Genomic DNA, 15,129 nt, shown 5'->3' on the forward strand with positions numbered 1-15,129 from the left:
TCAACCTTAACCAGCTCCTCATACTTCTGACCTCCCAAGAGGCTCTCACGACAGCTGGCGGTTAACATCACGGGGCAATCCCTTCTTTACATAGGCTACAAGATCTCTGATCACCAGCCTACATGATTCCCCCTTATATCGGTTAATTTGCATTTATCATATAAAAGCTGATGAACACATACATTACTTTACCTTCCTTTCACGTGGCCCAGAGTGATCTCTGATCACCTGCCTGTATGATTTTCTCATAAAACGGTTCATCTGCATTAATATAAAAGCTAATGAACACATACATTATCAATTACCTTCTCACGCAGACTAAGCGATCTCCAACAGTCTGACTACATGATTTCCCCATATAACGGAACGTCAGCATTTAACGTGTAAAAGCTGGCAACCGTTCATATTAATAACCATTCACAGGCTCTGGGGAGCTGTTGAATTTTCAGCGTGTAAGACTTCTTGCAAGAAAGAGGGAATAGACACATCTAACATATAAAATCGAATGAAAGTGTGGCGAGAATTCCACCTTGCAGCCTTACAAATATCTTCGACTGAGACTTTCAATAAAGCCCAGGAGGACGAGACTCCTCGAGTAGAGTGCGCACGCAACTTTACCGGTGGCTCTTAAGATAAACTCTTATAAGACAAAACTATAGCCTCCACAATCCAACGGGAAAGGCTAGGTTTTGAAAGAGGTCTGCCCCTCGCGTGTGCTTCAAAGCACAGGAATAGCTGGTCAGATTTCCTGAAAGCACTGGTGCGTTCTATATAACAGCGGAGAGCGCGCACAGGGCACAGCTTATTCAAGCGCTCCTCCTCCGCCGAAGCGAAAGGGGGAGGCGAAAATACTGCCAACTCAATTACTTGATTGCGAAATGGAGTTGTCACCACCTTAGGCGTGTTAGCGGCATTCGGACGCATAACCACTTTGTCACCGGCAATCGCGAACTGTAGGCACGATGCGCTGACTGACAGAGCTGGCAAATCACCCACGCGTTTTGCTGACACCAAAGCCAACAACAGCGCGGTTTTAAATGAAACAAGTTTCATGTAACTGTCTCGAGGGGCTCGAACGGAGGACCTGTTAGAGCGCGTAAAACCACCAGCGTTTGAGACGCCTAACACCAGCCATAAAGCGTGACATTAAAAGGTGATTACCTGGGGTTTTACCATTAGAAATAGCCGCAAGGTCAACTTTGAGAGTGGAAGCCGCCTTCCCCTCGTCAAATAACTGCTGCAGGAATTCTAAAATGACGCACTGCCGCGCGACACACCATTGATCAAATCTGCGCCACTTCAGCGTATAGAGAAGTGGTTCTTAACCTGGGTTTGATCGAACCCCAGGGGTTCGCTGAGTCACTTTCAGGGGTTCGGCAGGGATCAAGACACACAGTAGTCCGGTTCACACTAGCAATATTGGCTGTCGACAGTTTGGTAACACAAAATTAGTTTTCCCTTTGTTAGATTAGAAATATTTATTTGCATGCTAAAAATGTGCATTTCTGAACTTGTATCTGAAAGGCAACAGCAAAAGTCATATTGATTTGCAGTAAATATTCATTGAGTTATGTTATTGTGTGAAATTCATGTTTTGTTCTTTGAACACAGTGATTTTGTGTGCACTGCAACTGCATGGCTCATTTTGTGCACTAATAAAATATACAGCCGCGGAAAAAATTAAGATCACTTCAAAATGATCAGTTTCTCGGGTTCTATTATTGGTATGTGTTTAAGTAAATTGAAATTTTAGTTTAAGTCTAAATACTACTGACAACATTTCTACCAAATTTCAAATACAAATATTGTCATTTAGAGCATTTATTTGCTGAAAAATGACAATTGGTCAAAATAGCGAATAACATGCAGTGTTTTCAGATCTCGAATAATGCAAAGAAAACAAGTTCATTTTCATTTTTAAACAACACAATACTAATGTTTTAACTTAAGAAGAGTTCAGAAACAATATTTGATTGATTGATTGATTGATTGATTTAAAATCACAGCTTTCATGTGTCTTGGCATGCTTTCCACCAGTCTTTCACATTGCTGTTGGGTGACTTTATGCCACTCCTGGCGCAAAAATTCAAGCAGCTCGGCTTTGTTTGATGGCTTGTGACCATCCATCTTCCTCTTGATCACATTCCAGAGGTTTTTAATGGGATTCAGGTCTGGGAATTGGGCTGACCATGACATGGTCCTGATCTGGTGTTCCTTCATCAACATCTTCACTGACCTTTTTTTTTTTTTTTATTTGGTTGAAATAATGTCAGTGGTTTATAGAATAAAACAAAAATGTAAATTTTAATCAAACACAACCAATAAATAGTAAAACCAGAGAAACTGATAATTTTGAAGTGGTCACTTAATTTTTTCCGTGGCTGTATACCTGTGTTTTGAACAAATCATATTTTATTTTTCCAATTACGAAGGGTTCGGTGAATGCACTGATGAAGCTTGCAGGGTTCAGTTCCTCCAATAAGGTTAAGAACCACTGGTATAGAGGGATCGTGTCGACAGAGCCCGAGCACTCTGTATTGTGGACACCACTGCATCAGACAGCCCCGAAGCTATAAGCCTGCTCCTTTCAGGTGCCAGGCTCTGAGCTGCCACAGCTCCGGTCGGGGATGTCGTGCCGTGCGCCTGCGTCAGGAGATCTCTCCGTAGAGGCAGCGTCCAGGGAGGTTGCACTGACATCCTGTATAGATCCACGCACCATGGTCGATTGTGCCAATGGGGGGCTATTAATATTAATTATCTGCCCTCGTCCCTTATCCTGCTCAGCACCTGCTGAAGGAGAGAGATCGGGGGGAAAGCGTAAAGACGCATGTTCGGCCATTGGTGGCCCAGCGCGTCTACACCTAACGGGGGGTTGTCTCCCCCCAGCGAGAACCAGAGCGGACAGCAGGCATTCTCTCTGTTGGCAAACAGATCCACCTGAGCTCTGTGAAAACGTAGCCAGAGCTGCTCGATCACCTGAGGGTGAAGACACCAGTCTGCAGCCTGTGGATTGCCCCTCGGCAGCAAGTCCGCGCCCCAGTTGAGGTGGCCCGGAACATGAACTGCTCTGAGGGAACTGATGCGAGCTGCTGCCCACAAGAGCAGGCGGGATGCCAGGTGATGTAGCGTTGGAGAACGAACACCCCCCTAGCGGTTTATATACGCCAGGGCTGATGTGTTGTCTGTTCTGACTAGAACGTGCTGACCGTTTATTAAGGGCAGAAAGTGCTGCAGCGCCAGGAATATCGTCTTTAGTTCCAAGACATTTTTGTGTGACTCTGCCTCCGCCGCAGACCAGAGCCCGTTTACTGATTTTCCCTCGCAGATCGCTCCCCAGCCTGGCGTGGAAGCGTCTGTAGTTATTACTAAACAGCGTGTCACTGTGCCCATCGGAGCTGCCGATGTGAGGAAGTGTGGCGTTTTCCAGATCGCCAGAGCTTTCAGGCACCTGGCATCCACTGTCACCCTCTTGCACCTGTTCCTTGTGGAACTGAGCTTTAAAAAAGAGATACCACGTTTGAAAGGGGCGTGTGTGTAGCATTCCGAGAGGTAACGCTATAGCGGCCGAAACCATCATTCCTATCAGCCTTTGGCAGAGAAGGGATGAAACTTTCTTTTTCAGTTTGAACTGACTTACACACGATCTGATTGCTTCTATTCTTCCTTGAGATAAACCCACCTCCATAGAGGTGGAGTTTAATATCATGCCCAGGAAGAGAGCGGACTGACTGGGAATTAGAACGCTTTTTTGTCTGTTCACCACGAAGCCTAGACGATGTAGGTGCAACACCACTAGATGGCACTCTTGTAACGCTGCTTCTTTTTGACTTCGAGCAAATAAGCCAGTCGTCTAAGTAATTGTGAATTTGCAAGCCTTGTCGCCGCAATGGTGCGATGGCGGCTTCTACGCATTTTGTGAATACCCTTGGAGCCAAAGCTAGACCAAAAGGGAGCGCGCAGAACTGATAAGCCTTAAACCTCAGAAACTGTTGGTGTCTGGGGTGAATCTGGATATGGAAATATGCATCTTTAAGATCGATGGAGGTAAACCAATCTCCCGGTCTTATGTATTGAACTAGCAGACGAGGGGTCAGCATCCTGAATTTCATCGTCATGAGAGCTTTGTTCAGAATACGGAGGTCTAAGATTGGTCGATATTTTCCGTCCTTTTCCGGGACTAGAAAATAGCGACTGAAGAACCCCCTGTTCTCTTCTCCTAGAGGTACAGGCTGTATTGCTCACTTTCCTAGTGCGGTGGCACTAACGTTTGAACCATGACCATGAACCTCGGGGGGGGGGGGAGGGGGGATGGGCAAACTGGAGCGTGTAACCTACTGATATGGTCTTTATAACCCAAGGTGACAATGCGCATGCGCGCCAGCTCTCCACACAGTCGTGCAGGCTGGGCCGAGAGCGAAATACTAGGTTGAGCATAAGCTCGCTCATATTCAATCTGTCTAGATCTGTGCCCGCTCTGACTAAGGAGGGAGACGAGATCTGGGGTTGCCCCCTCGGTTTGAAAAAAAAATGCTGGATGTGTGTGTGCAGTGGGACACTGCGGGGGGAGTTACACAAGCATGTCGAAAAGCTGCGCCTAATGGGACAGTTAAGACAGATACATTTTGTGTGTTTGGTGTAACTTGACAAACCGTAGCTGGCATGATTTTAACATGCGAGTAGCGGGCCAATTTCCCTGGTGGTGAGGATTCCACCTCTCCCCCTCTCCTCTTTTTCAGCCGCAGATCAGGAGGCTGAAGAGTTTCCGCGACCTCTCCCCCGCCTGGCTGCATGCTGGTGTGCTGCGCGGGGTGCGCTCTGCGTCTGGCGTGGAGCGGGCTGACGCGAGTCGGGTTGCTCCGGAAGGCGGAAGGGGTGCCTGTGCCATCCACGGCGCGCCGGGACCTTAGCCGGCGGAGGTGCTGGCGAACGGAATACGCTGCGCTTGACTCCTGTGGCTGGAGTCGCCTGAGCAGAGGAGCGCTGGTCAAAGATGGAGTGGGGCATCCAGGCTTGGAACGCCTCGCGACTCTTTTTCTCCGCCTCGAAATGGGCGGCCATCGTACCCACAGACTCACCGAAGACCCCGTTGACGGTGTGTAGTGAGTCTAGAAGAGGAGCCTTCTCTTTGTCGCTGAGCTTTGCCAGTGACAGCCAAAGCGACTGCAGAGTCGCGACAGAGGTGCCCATGACTCTCCCTTGAGCCTGCGCTGTGCAGCTAGTGAGACGGAGAGAGAGATCCGTCGCCCTGCGCAGCTCAGCCACCACCTGATGGTCGCCTCCCAGCGACGCGGCTAACTCCGTTAGGGTTAGGGCCGCCGTAGAATTCCCCGTCCAGCAGGGAACACTGCACGACGGGAGGTGGAGGGAGAGGGAGACCGAGGTGGGTCGCAGCCCTCAGTTCCACCTCATGCAGTTGTTGGCCCAGGGTCCTGGGAGTGACGGGCGGGTGCTCGGCTACATCCATCTCCTCGCTCTCCGACGAGAGCTCTACGGATTTGGACAGGCTATTGGTGTCCAGCCCGAAGTCTAGTTCGAGGGCCGGCATCTCCTCGAAGCTAGAGGGTAGCTCCACCGCCTCGCGTTCCGTGGTCACCCACGGGCGGGGGGAGGGTTGGAAGAGGAGGAAGGGCTAGCGGGTGAGGCTACGGCCGGAGGGCGGATGCCAGACACCACGCTGCTTGAAGCGGAGGGAGCACGCAGCCCGAGCCCCCCCAGCCGGCGCAGGCGTACGCGTCCCTGAGCCCCTGCATTCCCAGAACGAAGGCGCTTCCTGACTCTGGCCAACTCCATCTTGGCACAGACTTCACGCGAGGGGTTGTCCTTGCAGAGGGCTGCAGCCGCATGGTCTTTGCCTAAGCAGACCAGGCACAGGCAGTGATGGTCCCCTTTCTCTCTGGCGTGCCCGCAGTTTGGGTACGCCTGTCTGGTGGACATATCTGTTAATACAAAGAGTTAGTGCGAGTGAAAGTAATTGTAAAAAAGCACGTTAACAGGTGGTTAGCAAGCTAGTCAGCAACTGGCTAGTAACAGTTACAATACAGTGACTCGACTACAGAATAAAACAAGCCAATAAACTCGAGGCACTCAGAGCTAGTGAAGGGATAAACATGAGTATAAGCACACGATGTATTTATGCGCTCCTGAGGGGGCGGGCTCAGGAGATGATGGACGCATCTCAGCCTTCCAGGCGTGAATGAATAGTGTATTTGAGTTGGATGCGTGACTACGTCACTTCCCATCATGGTAATGGCGTAGGTTCTAGGACAAGGAACTGAGGTTATGCTTGTAGGCCCTATACAATTGAAAATGACATTATGGGACTATAACAGATGTGTTGATACCTTTCTCGTCAATATACATTGTGTAAGCCACTGGCTTTGTAAAAATAATTGTCACTCCAAAGTTCTAACACTTTAGTAGTCAAACCTTGAAAATGTATTTTCTTAAAGTATTTTAGCACCTCTGAAAATAGGCTCTGGAGAGGATTATGGTTATCCTAATATATCCTTGTGTAACAAAATAACACTGGCATTTGTCTCGTGTCTAGATGGCTGGTCCCCTACTGACGCTATTTTATCAACATGGTGGTCCAATAGCCTTTGTTTTTTAAAATGGAGGTGTTCTCTCTCTCTCTCTCTGTTTACCTGTGTGATGAAGGGCAGGCCCAGGAGGAAGCACACAATGGCAATGACCAGCACCAAGATCTCCTGTCTTCCCTTCTTCCTCAGCTCAACAGGGAACAGGTCAGATATTGCTGTAGCCAGGCTTTCGACACACACAAACTGGTGGTAAAACATACAGATTGATTAGAGGGCAGACATACAAACAATTGTAGACACTCTCACAAGCACAGATGGTAGCTATTTCCTCAAAGGGAAATATCTGGGAATAGTTGGAGGCAGGACCATGCGTCCCCCATCATGGGTATCTGTACTGGTGATAATCAGTAGGGGCAGGGGCGGAGTGGCCATCGGGAGCACCAGGATTTTTCCCGCTGGGCCTGTCGGCCAATTATCTCTCGAGAACTAGCCTGCAGGCCGGCCTTCGCAGCCGTTGAGTCAAAGCCATGAGCGGCCCATTGAATTTGCATGTACGTCAAATCATGGTCCCGTGAAAATCTCTAAAATCTCTGAGAGTTACATGAGTAGGCAGTCCAACCACTATTTATAGCACTATTTGTCTCTGTACATCACACCTATGGTGTCAGTCAAACTCACTCCCATTAACCCATTTAAGCCGGGAAAGCATTACCGCTGTTCTACCATTAAAGCCGGGAGCGCTGTTGCGTCATTCTACCTTTAAGGACGGGAAAGCGTTTATGTCATTTTCCGGTATAAGGTTTTTTTTTTCCCAAATTGTTGGCCTCTGGACCAATAAAATGCATCGGTATAGACACGTGATAGTGCCCCAAATGTTTTGCCATTATTAGCTTTATGTTGGCTTTCTCGCTTTGCTAAGTAAGGTAAGTAAGTTCGAAACAATAATCAGTCCCTATAGAATGTTGTTTATAATCAGTTAATGCTACTGTGAATGCTTTGGTTGCCTTCCATTTCAGCCCAGCATACAGTATTTATCAGTTGATAAATAAGATGTACTTGAAATTTGTTTTGTTTTTTATTTGAATTATTCCTGTTTTTTCCCTTTGAATGGAATATTTGACACTAAACTAGTTCATCTGTATCTCAGTGATAGTATCCAAATGAGCATACAAATATCACTGGTATGTAAAAACTACATGGACAACAAAATAGTTATAATTGTTGATCAAAATATAATTCCCTTCTGCTCACAATACAGCAAGTAAACAACTCAGAGGTTGACACTGTCAGGTCCATTCTCCATCCATAGTGTCCAAATGAGCATAAAATATCCCTGGTATGTAAAAACTACACGGACAACAAAATAGATGTTAATCGTATTCCCTTCTGCTCATAATAAAACAAGTAAACAACTCAAAAGTTAAAACTTTCCCTTTAAGAATTATATACCTATAATTATAGAGTTACATACTTTATTTCACTTTGTTATATACTTTGTCATATAGCCTATTTAATTTTTTTTTTTTACTGTTTTGTGCTGATCCTGCACTTTTACATATATTTTTTACTTTTGAGAAGGTGTATGTAAATATTGTACATATTTGTAAATACAAATTCAAATTCCCATGAAAGCCACAGGTGTAAGCTCTCAAACACAATTTGAATTGTGTTCCTATCTGTTACAGGGGCTGAGAAATCAGTAATGTAGTAGGCGTTGACACAATTGCTGAATTTCTAGAAAAACTTCAGGTTTTAGGGGAGGTTTCTGAAATCGCCGATAGGTTTTACAGGCATTTTTTCCAGGCGTTTTAGGCCTAAATGGGTTAATCCAACCTTCTGATTTTTGTTTAGCCTCCTATATTGATGTAATTCTTTTTATTCAGACGCTCCATTACTTTCATGACCACAAATATAAATTGGCCAGCGATTTAATTTGTTTTTTTGTTGAATGTAGAATGGTCGAGCAAAGCATCATGGGAAATGCGTATCGTTCTGCCTTTATCAAGTGAACCTAGGGAGATAAATTAGCAGCTATCAGGGAGAGAGAGCAGGTGAAGCGGACCTGATGGAGGGACATAAGAGAAAGGAGAAAGGAGGGGGCAAAAAGGCCAGACTGAAAAAGAGGCGGACGCAGGAGGAAAGTGCATCAAAATGTACAAGAATTACGGATTTATTCAACCAGCCGTCAACTAGATGCGAGTGAGTTGACAGGACACATTGTTGCGAATTAGCATAACATTTGAGCCAATACGGGAGTCGATTTGTTCCGTATTTCCATAAATGTACATAAACAAATACACTGTCACTGTCACTGTCATGTCTGTCACCCACACATCAACTCTAAATCTAACAATAATGATCAAAAGCCGCCCGTTTGTTTCTGTAGTTGATATATGGGAGGTGGAGGGGATGCGGGTTGGGCCAGTTGTGGGCACGTTGTGGGCCGGTGCAGTCAGAATTGTCCCGGTGGATTTTTGTGTCCCACTCCGCCCCTGAGTAGGGGCGTCTTATATACTGTATGACGTCCATGTCTTCCACATAATTGACTTTACAGCTGTTAAACACTTGAGGAACTAAACAATTAACACAATACAAACTTTAATACTGCCTGTTCAATGAGCACTACTGCTCATATTTGTGGGTAATATTTGTTTCTAGGGATGCACGATAATATCGGCAAGACATCGGTATCGGCAGATATCGGCTTCAAAACTTAATTATCGGTATCTGCAGATATGAAAAATTTCTGCCGATATACCTTGCCGATAAGGTGATGTGTAAATTATGCGCACGCGAAGCAAATTTTTATGAGCGTCGGCTGTGTAGCAGTAGCCTTCTTCACAGTATCAGAGGATGATGACAAAATGCCTATTTGTCAGAAAACTTTTCAGGAGAAGGAGGAGGAGATGCAGCTTGCCCATAACGTAGGTTGCAAACATAGATGCAGACTACCTGCGTGCCACGCTTTACAACATTACCTGTCGCGCTAATAGACGTTAATAAGTTACGGTGTTAGCTAGACAACACTAGCTTGCTAGCTTGCATGCTACGTGACACCAGAGAAGTTGATGATACCTCCTTTCACGGGATGTGAAACGTTATGTCACAAGCCCACGCTATCTGTACACGGCTCACTTTTGCATTTATGGAATTTATACAGCTAACTTGGCAATAATGTTACATAGATTAGTCTAGAAATCCTAGAAGGGACGTTTTTAAATTGTAAATCAGTTAACCAAGGTTAGCTTGCAAAGTTAGCCAAGCATGCTACGTGACACCAGAGAAGTTAATGATGCCTCATTTGATGCGATGTGAAAAGTTATGTCACGAGCCCACGCTATCTGTACATGGCTTACTTTTCCATATATGGAATTTATACAGCTAACTTGGCAATAGTTTAGTCTAGAAATCCTAGAAGAGACGTTATTAAACTGTAAGTCAGTTAACCAACGTTAGCTTGCCAAGTAAGCCAAGCTGCATTTCCAGAGTGTAGTTGTTCAAGTTCAAATCCTAGAAGGGACGTTATTAAACTGTAAGTCAGTTAACCAACGTTAGCTTGCCAAGTAAGCCAAGCTGCATTTCCAGAGTGTAGTTGTTCAAGTTCAAGGAGGTAGGCTACTGTTCAAGTATGAAAATTGTGACGTGAAAATATAAATAAATCTGTCATATTTTAAACCATTTCAGTTTCATGAGTGAATGTCTATTTCTAAAATGATACAAATCAAGTCTGTAATGTCCTGTATTTACAACAATACCCTAGCATAATAACAAATTAATTCTAGTACAGGAGAGACTTTTCAATAATTAAAAAGCTGAGGTGTATATATCGGTATCGGCATCGGCAATCGGCCAAAATGAGCTTGTAAATATCGGCATATCGGATATCGGATAAAATTCAATATCGTGCATCCCTATTTGTTTCTTTTGCAAAGTCTCACACCAATCCTTTTTGTTTCCAAAAGAATAACATCCATGGTGTTCTTGGTACCTGGACAATAGGCCATAAATGTTAACCGAATGAAGAACATTGCTTAGCTGGCTTGTCGGCAGCTGATGTAACGAAGGTAAAGTTCAGCCAGTTGGAGCATCTCCGCAATTAAAGAGCTCTCAAAATTAGCCCCCTGGTCAGAATGAATACAAGCTGGAAACCCATAGACACAAAAGTACTTGTTCCATAGGACCCGAGCCACAGATTTCGCCGACTGACTAGGGCATGGGAAGGCACATGCCAGCTTAGTGAAGTGGTCAGTCACTACTAAAACATCAACAGACTTATTATTGGAGTCTTCTGCAGACCAAAAATCTATGCATACTAACTCAAGAGGTGCTGAGGAAGTAATGGAAACGAGAGGAGCCCGGGCCTCAGGTTCCGGAGCCTTGCTCACTACATATCTCTTGCACCTCTGGACCTGGAATATACAAAATATCAAAATCATACGGTGCTAGCTTAGCCACCCAACGCTGCTCGCATGCATCTAGTTTCGGCTTTGTCAAAATATACTTAAGTGGGTTATTATCAGTCCACACTGTGAACTTGTGACCCTGTAGCCAGTGACTAAATGTATCACAAATAGCCCACCTCATGGCGAAGAACTCGAGCCGATGAGCAGGATATTAAGACTGGGCATGATTCAATGACTTGCTTGCAAAAGCAATGGGCCGTGCTTTGTCTAGATTAGGTTGCACCTGGGACAGTACAGCCCCAAGACCACTAGTGGACGCATCGACAGACAGCAGAAAAGGCTTAGTAAAATCTGGATGAGCTAGAGGCACACTATTCACCAGTGCAGACTTAAGGGCCTGTAAAGTCTTGAGGGCAGAGCTTTCTCCTTTGCACTGGCCTACTCACCCCTTTATTCCTACGTGGCCTTTTTGACCCACCTGTAAGTACAAACAGTGGCCTAGCAAGTACAGAACAGTTCTCAATGAAATGCTGACAGTAAACCACCATACCAAGGAAGGAGCGGATCTTACTAGCCGACGGTGTGGCACCATCAGCCTCCATCAAATCTGACTGCGAGACATTCACAATAGCCTCAACCTTGTCTGGATCACTTGCAACTCCCTCCTGAGAAACTATATGACCAAGAAATTTCACAGATTTCCAAAGAAATTTACACTTTGCAGGCGACAACTTTAGGTTGTGTTCCCTCAACCGCTCAAAAATCATGCGCTATCGCTGCAAACTCTCTTCTTCAGATCTCCCAAAACATAACAGATCATCCAAATAACAGAGAAGGCTTACGAAATTTTGATCCCCAAATATGGAGAGCATCATTCGCATGAAAGAGGCGGGGCTATTACACAAACCCTGCGGGAGCCTGTTATATTCATGCAATCCTAATGGAGATGAAAAGGCGGTATACTTCTTATCATCCTCATGCAAAGGCATGTTGTAATAACCTGAGGTCAGATCCATAGTGGAAAATAACACATTACCACCTAGAGCAGCAAGGACATCCGCTTGGTGAGGAAGTGGGTGAGCATCCTTAACCGTGCGCGCGTTAAGCCACCTAAAGTCAGTGCATAATCGCAGGTCCCCGTTCTTCTTCCACACCAGCACTAATGGAGAAGCGTACTCACTACTAGATTTTCTAATTATCTCCTTTTCCTCCATTTCATCCAAAGTCTCTTTCAACTTCTGATAATGTGCTGGGGACAACCTGCGATATGGCAACCTGAAAGGACGGTCATCTGTTAACCTGATCCTATGGCAAAACTCGCCCGCCTCACCACAGTCAAGCTTATGCCGAGAAAAGATAGACTTGTATTCCTTTATCAGATCAACTAACTTGTCCTTCCCACAAGGAGAGGCCTGACAATCGTCAATGGGTATAGAACCCAGTCCGAGGCCCTGCAATGAACTATCAACATTCCCAACCACGCCACCAGAGTCACTGTTAACAGACAAACTGCCATGAGAACTGCCTGACCTCACCGTAGCTCGTTCTGTGACATCAAGTCATGATCAAAATCCTCCAGGGCAATGCACGGGTACACATCTGCTACCTTTGCATTCCGGCACAATGTAACTGCGTCAGGCGTGGGATTAACAATCTTAACCGTAAGCCACCCATCTCCCCACATAGGAGAGACAATACGTCCAACAAGCATCTGTCTATTTATGCAGCGCGTAGTGCTGGGCTCCACAACAACCGTGCTGCCAACAGAGATATGCGTTTTCGGCGGCAACCTGGCCCACACCAGATGCTCAGTCATAGGTTGGAGTGTGACTGCACTCTTCAGCCTCAGTGTACCCACTTTATCTGGAATGGACTCACCTCTCCATCTCTCCAAATTCGATAAAAGGCGTAAAAACTGGCTGCTATCACCCTGACCTGCTCCATCAGACTGACTCACAACCCGCCAGAAGGCATCACTGGACTTAAATTGCCTGATAAGAGGCTTCAACACATTAGTGCCAACAATCAATGGATCCACCTGTCCCTTGATAATCAACACAGGAACATCAAACTTGAATCTATATATCTCAATGACCATGTCAAGCACACCAAGAGGACTAGTCTGTTTACCCCCGCAACCAACCAGGACAATATCCACAGGAGTTGGAGACTCACCAAGCAACACACCTGCTTCCCTCAGACGTGGCACAACGTCTGCACTAAGCGTGGTCGCCATGAACCAGGTATCCAACATCCCCTGTACTTCAACCTTGCCCTGCACTAAAACCGATGCATAAAACAAACTGTCACTCTGTGTCACTCTCATGGTGTTCTGCATGACTACTCTGCTTGACTTTGGTAAGGTTTCACACAAATACGAATACACAGACTCAATGTCATCATTCAAACTGGAGGGTAAACTAAGCTGCCTGCCACTGCCCTCCCCTGAATGGAGGCTCACCAGTTTCCCTGAAACGGCTTACGCATCTGTGCCGGCTCCACCGCCACAGGCATAACATCCCGACTCCTACCTAGAGGCCTACTCTGACATTGAAGTCGTGTGTGGCCAGGGCTGAAACACAGAAAGCACAAATTATGCAATCTACAATGTGACTGAGTAGTGTGATCGGAACTCTGGCACACTCCGCATCTGAGGTTGCGCGTCACACTTTGCCTAGGCTGGCCAGCAACTTGCGCATTACACTCAACCATCTTTTCTACCAGGTCAAGTAACCTGTCAAGTTTGGTATCCTCTACAGCTGCACTAGCTGGCTTGCCCACCCCCACTGCAGACTCACCAGTCGGCAAACTGCTGACCACCGCCCCACTTACAGGTGTGGCTGTCAAAGTGGTGTGCTGAGATACGCGGCCTACCTTTCCCGCACGGCTCCTCAAAAACTCATCCAACTGTGCTTGGACTTCACAGGCCGTCCACATAGTCTGTGGCTTACTCATGAACATCAGGGACAGGTCTTTGTCAGGGCAATGCCTAATAAACATGGCCGCAACCTCTACCGTTTGCGGATGTAATGCCTCACCGCCTTTTCCCATAGACTGCTCAACTACCTCAGCTGCCTTGTTCAGCCTGATCCAGTAGTCCAATGGTATCAGACCTAGTAGATGCCTGGTGCACAGGTGTATAAAATAAGATCCTATTCCTAACACTGTCGTCACCCACCAACCCAGGACTACCTGAAGGACTATATGTAGGAAAGCCCCTCCCCCTCCCAACACTGAAATAGTAACCACCAGTAGGCTCCATAATAATACACATTATAAAAAAAAAATCGAGAAAGAGAAAAAAAAGAAAAAAAAAATTCGAGAAAGAGAAATAAAAAAAAAATCCAAACTGATATTAAACAGTGTTTCTATTCAAACATATTCATTGTTCATTTGCACCGCCTCACTGACAGAGACAACGGACGCAATCACCCTTGCAATGCACTCAGTACAGTTCAAAAGATACACGGTGATGTATGCACGCGCATCCAGCCTCGACCATGCAGCAAGGTCAATAGCAGCGCAAGTCGGCGATGGTCCCAGGTCGGCGTTGCTGTCGTAGCTAGCCCAGTGTTCGGCGTTCAGCTGAACAGAAATCCGGGTCGTCGGCACCACTGTAACGGAGGTAAAGTCCCCTCGCTGTTTCACTCTCTGCGTTGTGTTTAAAGAAGGACGCATCCACCGACCTGATATGCAAACTTTTATTGCGGCTTCCTGATAAATGAAATGAAGAAAATAAAAGCATTCAGATAGAAGCTAGCCAGTCGCTCAGCTCCTCTGTCATTTACTTCCAGGAAAAGAGAGATTGCGCACAAAACACGTGCATAAAATACATAAATGTCTAACGTGACCCACCTGATAAATGAAATGAAGAAAATAAAAGCATTCAGATAGAAGCTAGCCAGTCGCTCAGCTCCTGTCAACATACATCAGGCAAACCACGTAAATGACTATGTACAAAACTAGCTCAATCATATTGCCACATGTAGGCTAATAACCTCGTTAGCCTGTGTTTTTAGACGTCAACCTACCTCTGTCATATACTTCCAGGAAAAGAGACAGAGGAAAGGAAGAACACAGGGATATCTATTTCATCACGCCCACTTCAAAACATTGTTTCCAAACAAACTTAGGAACCAATAATCTGCTTCTTGAATGTGCCACAAAATTAACCCATGAAGGGAGGT

General features: G+C 45.9%; 1 protein-coding gene across 3 annotated transcripts in view; it reads right to left on the reverse strand.

Annotated features, from left to right (window-relative positions):
- The window catches only part of LOC308374993 (sodium- and chloride-dependent GABA transporter 2-like), a 50,461-nt gene that overhangs the window by 13,493 nt on the left and 21,839 nt on the right, over positions 1–15,129 (reverse strand). For 2 of the 3 annotated variants that reach the window (XM_080851008.1, XM_080851010.1), the window contains one exon: positions 6,645–6,782. The exons of the other annotated variant lie outside the window; for it this stretch is intronic. In XM_080851008.1, coding sequence (XP_080707134.1) covers positions 6,645–6,782 — 138 coding nt within the window. The remainder of the gene's footprint in view (positions 1–6,644; positions 6,783–15,129) is intronic. 3 annotated transcript variants of the gene reach the window in all.

This window comes from Sprattus sprattus (assembly GCF_963457725.1).
Source record: "Sprattus sprattus genome assembly, chromosome: 14".
Lineage (NCBI taxonomy): Eukaryota > Metazoa > Chordata > Actinopteri > Clupeiformes > Clupeidae > Sprattus > Sprattus sprattus.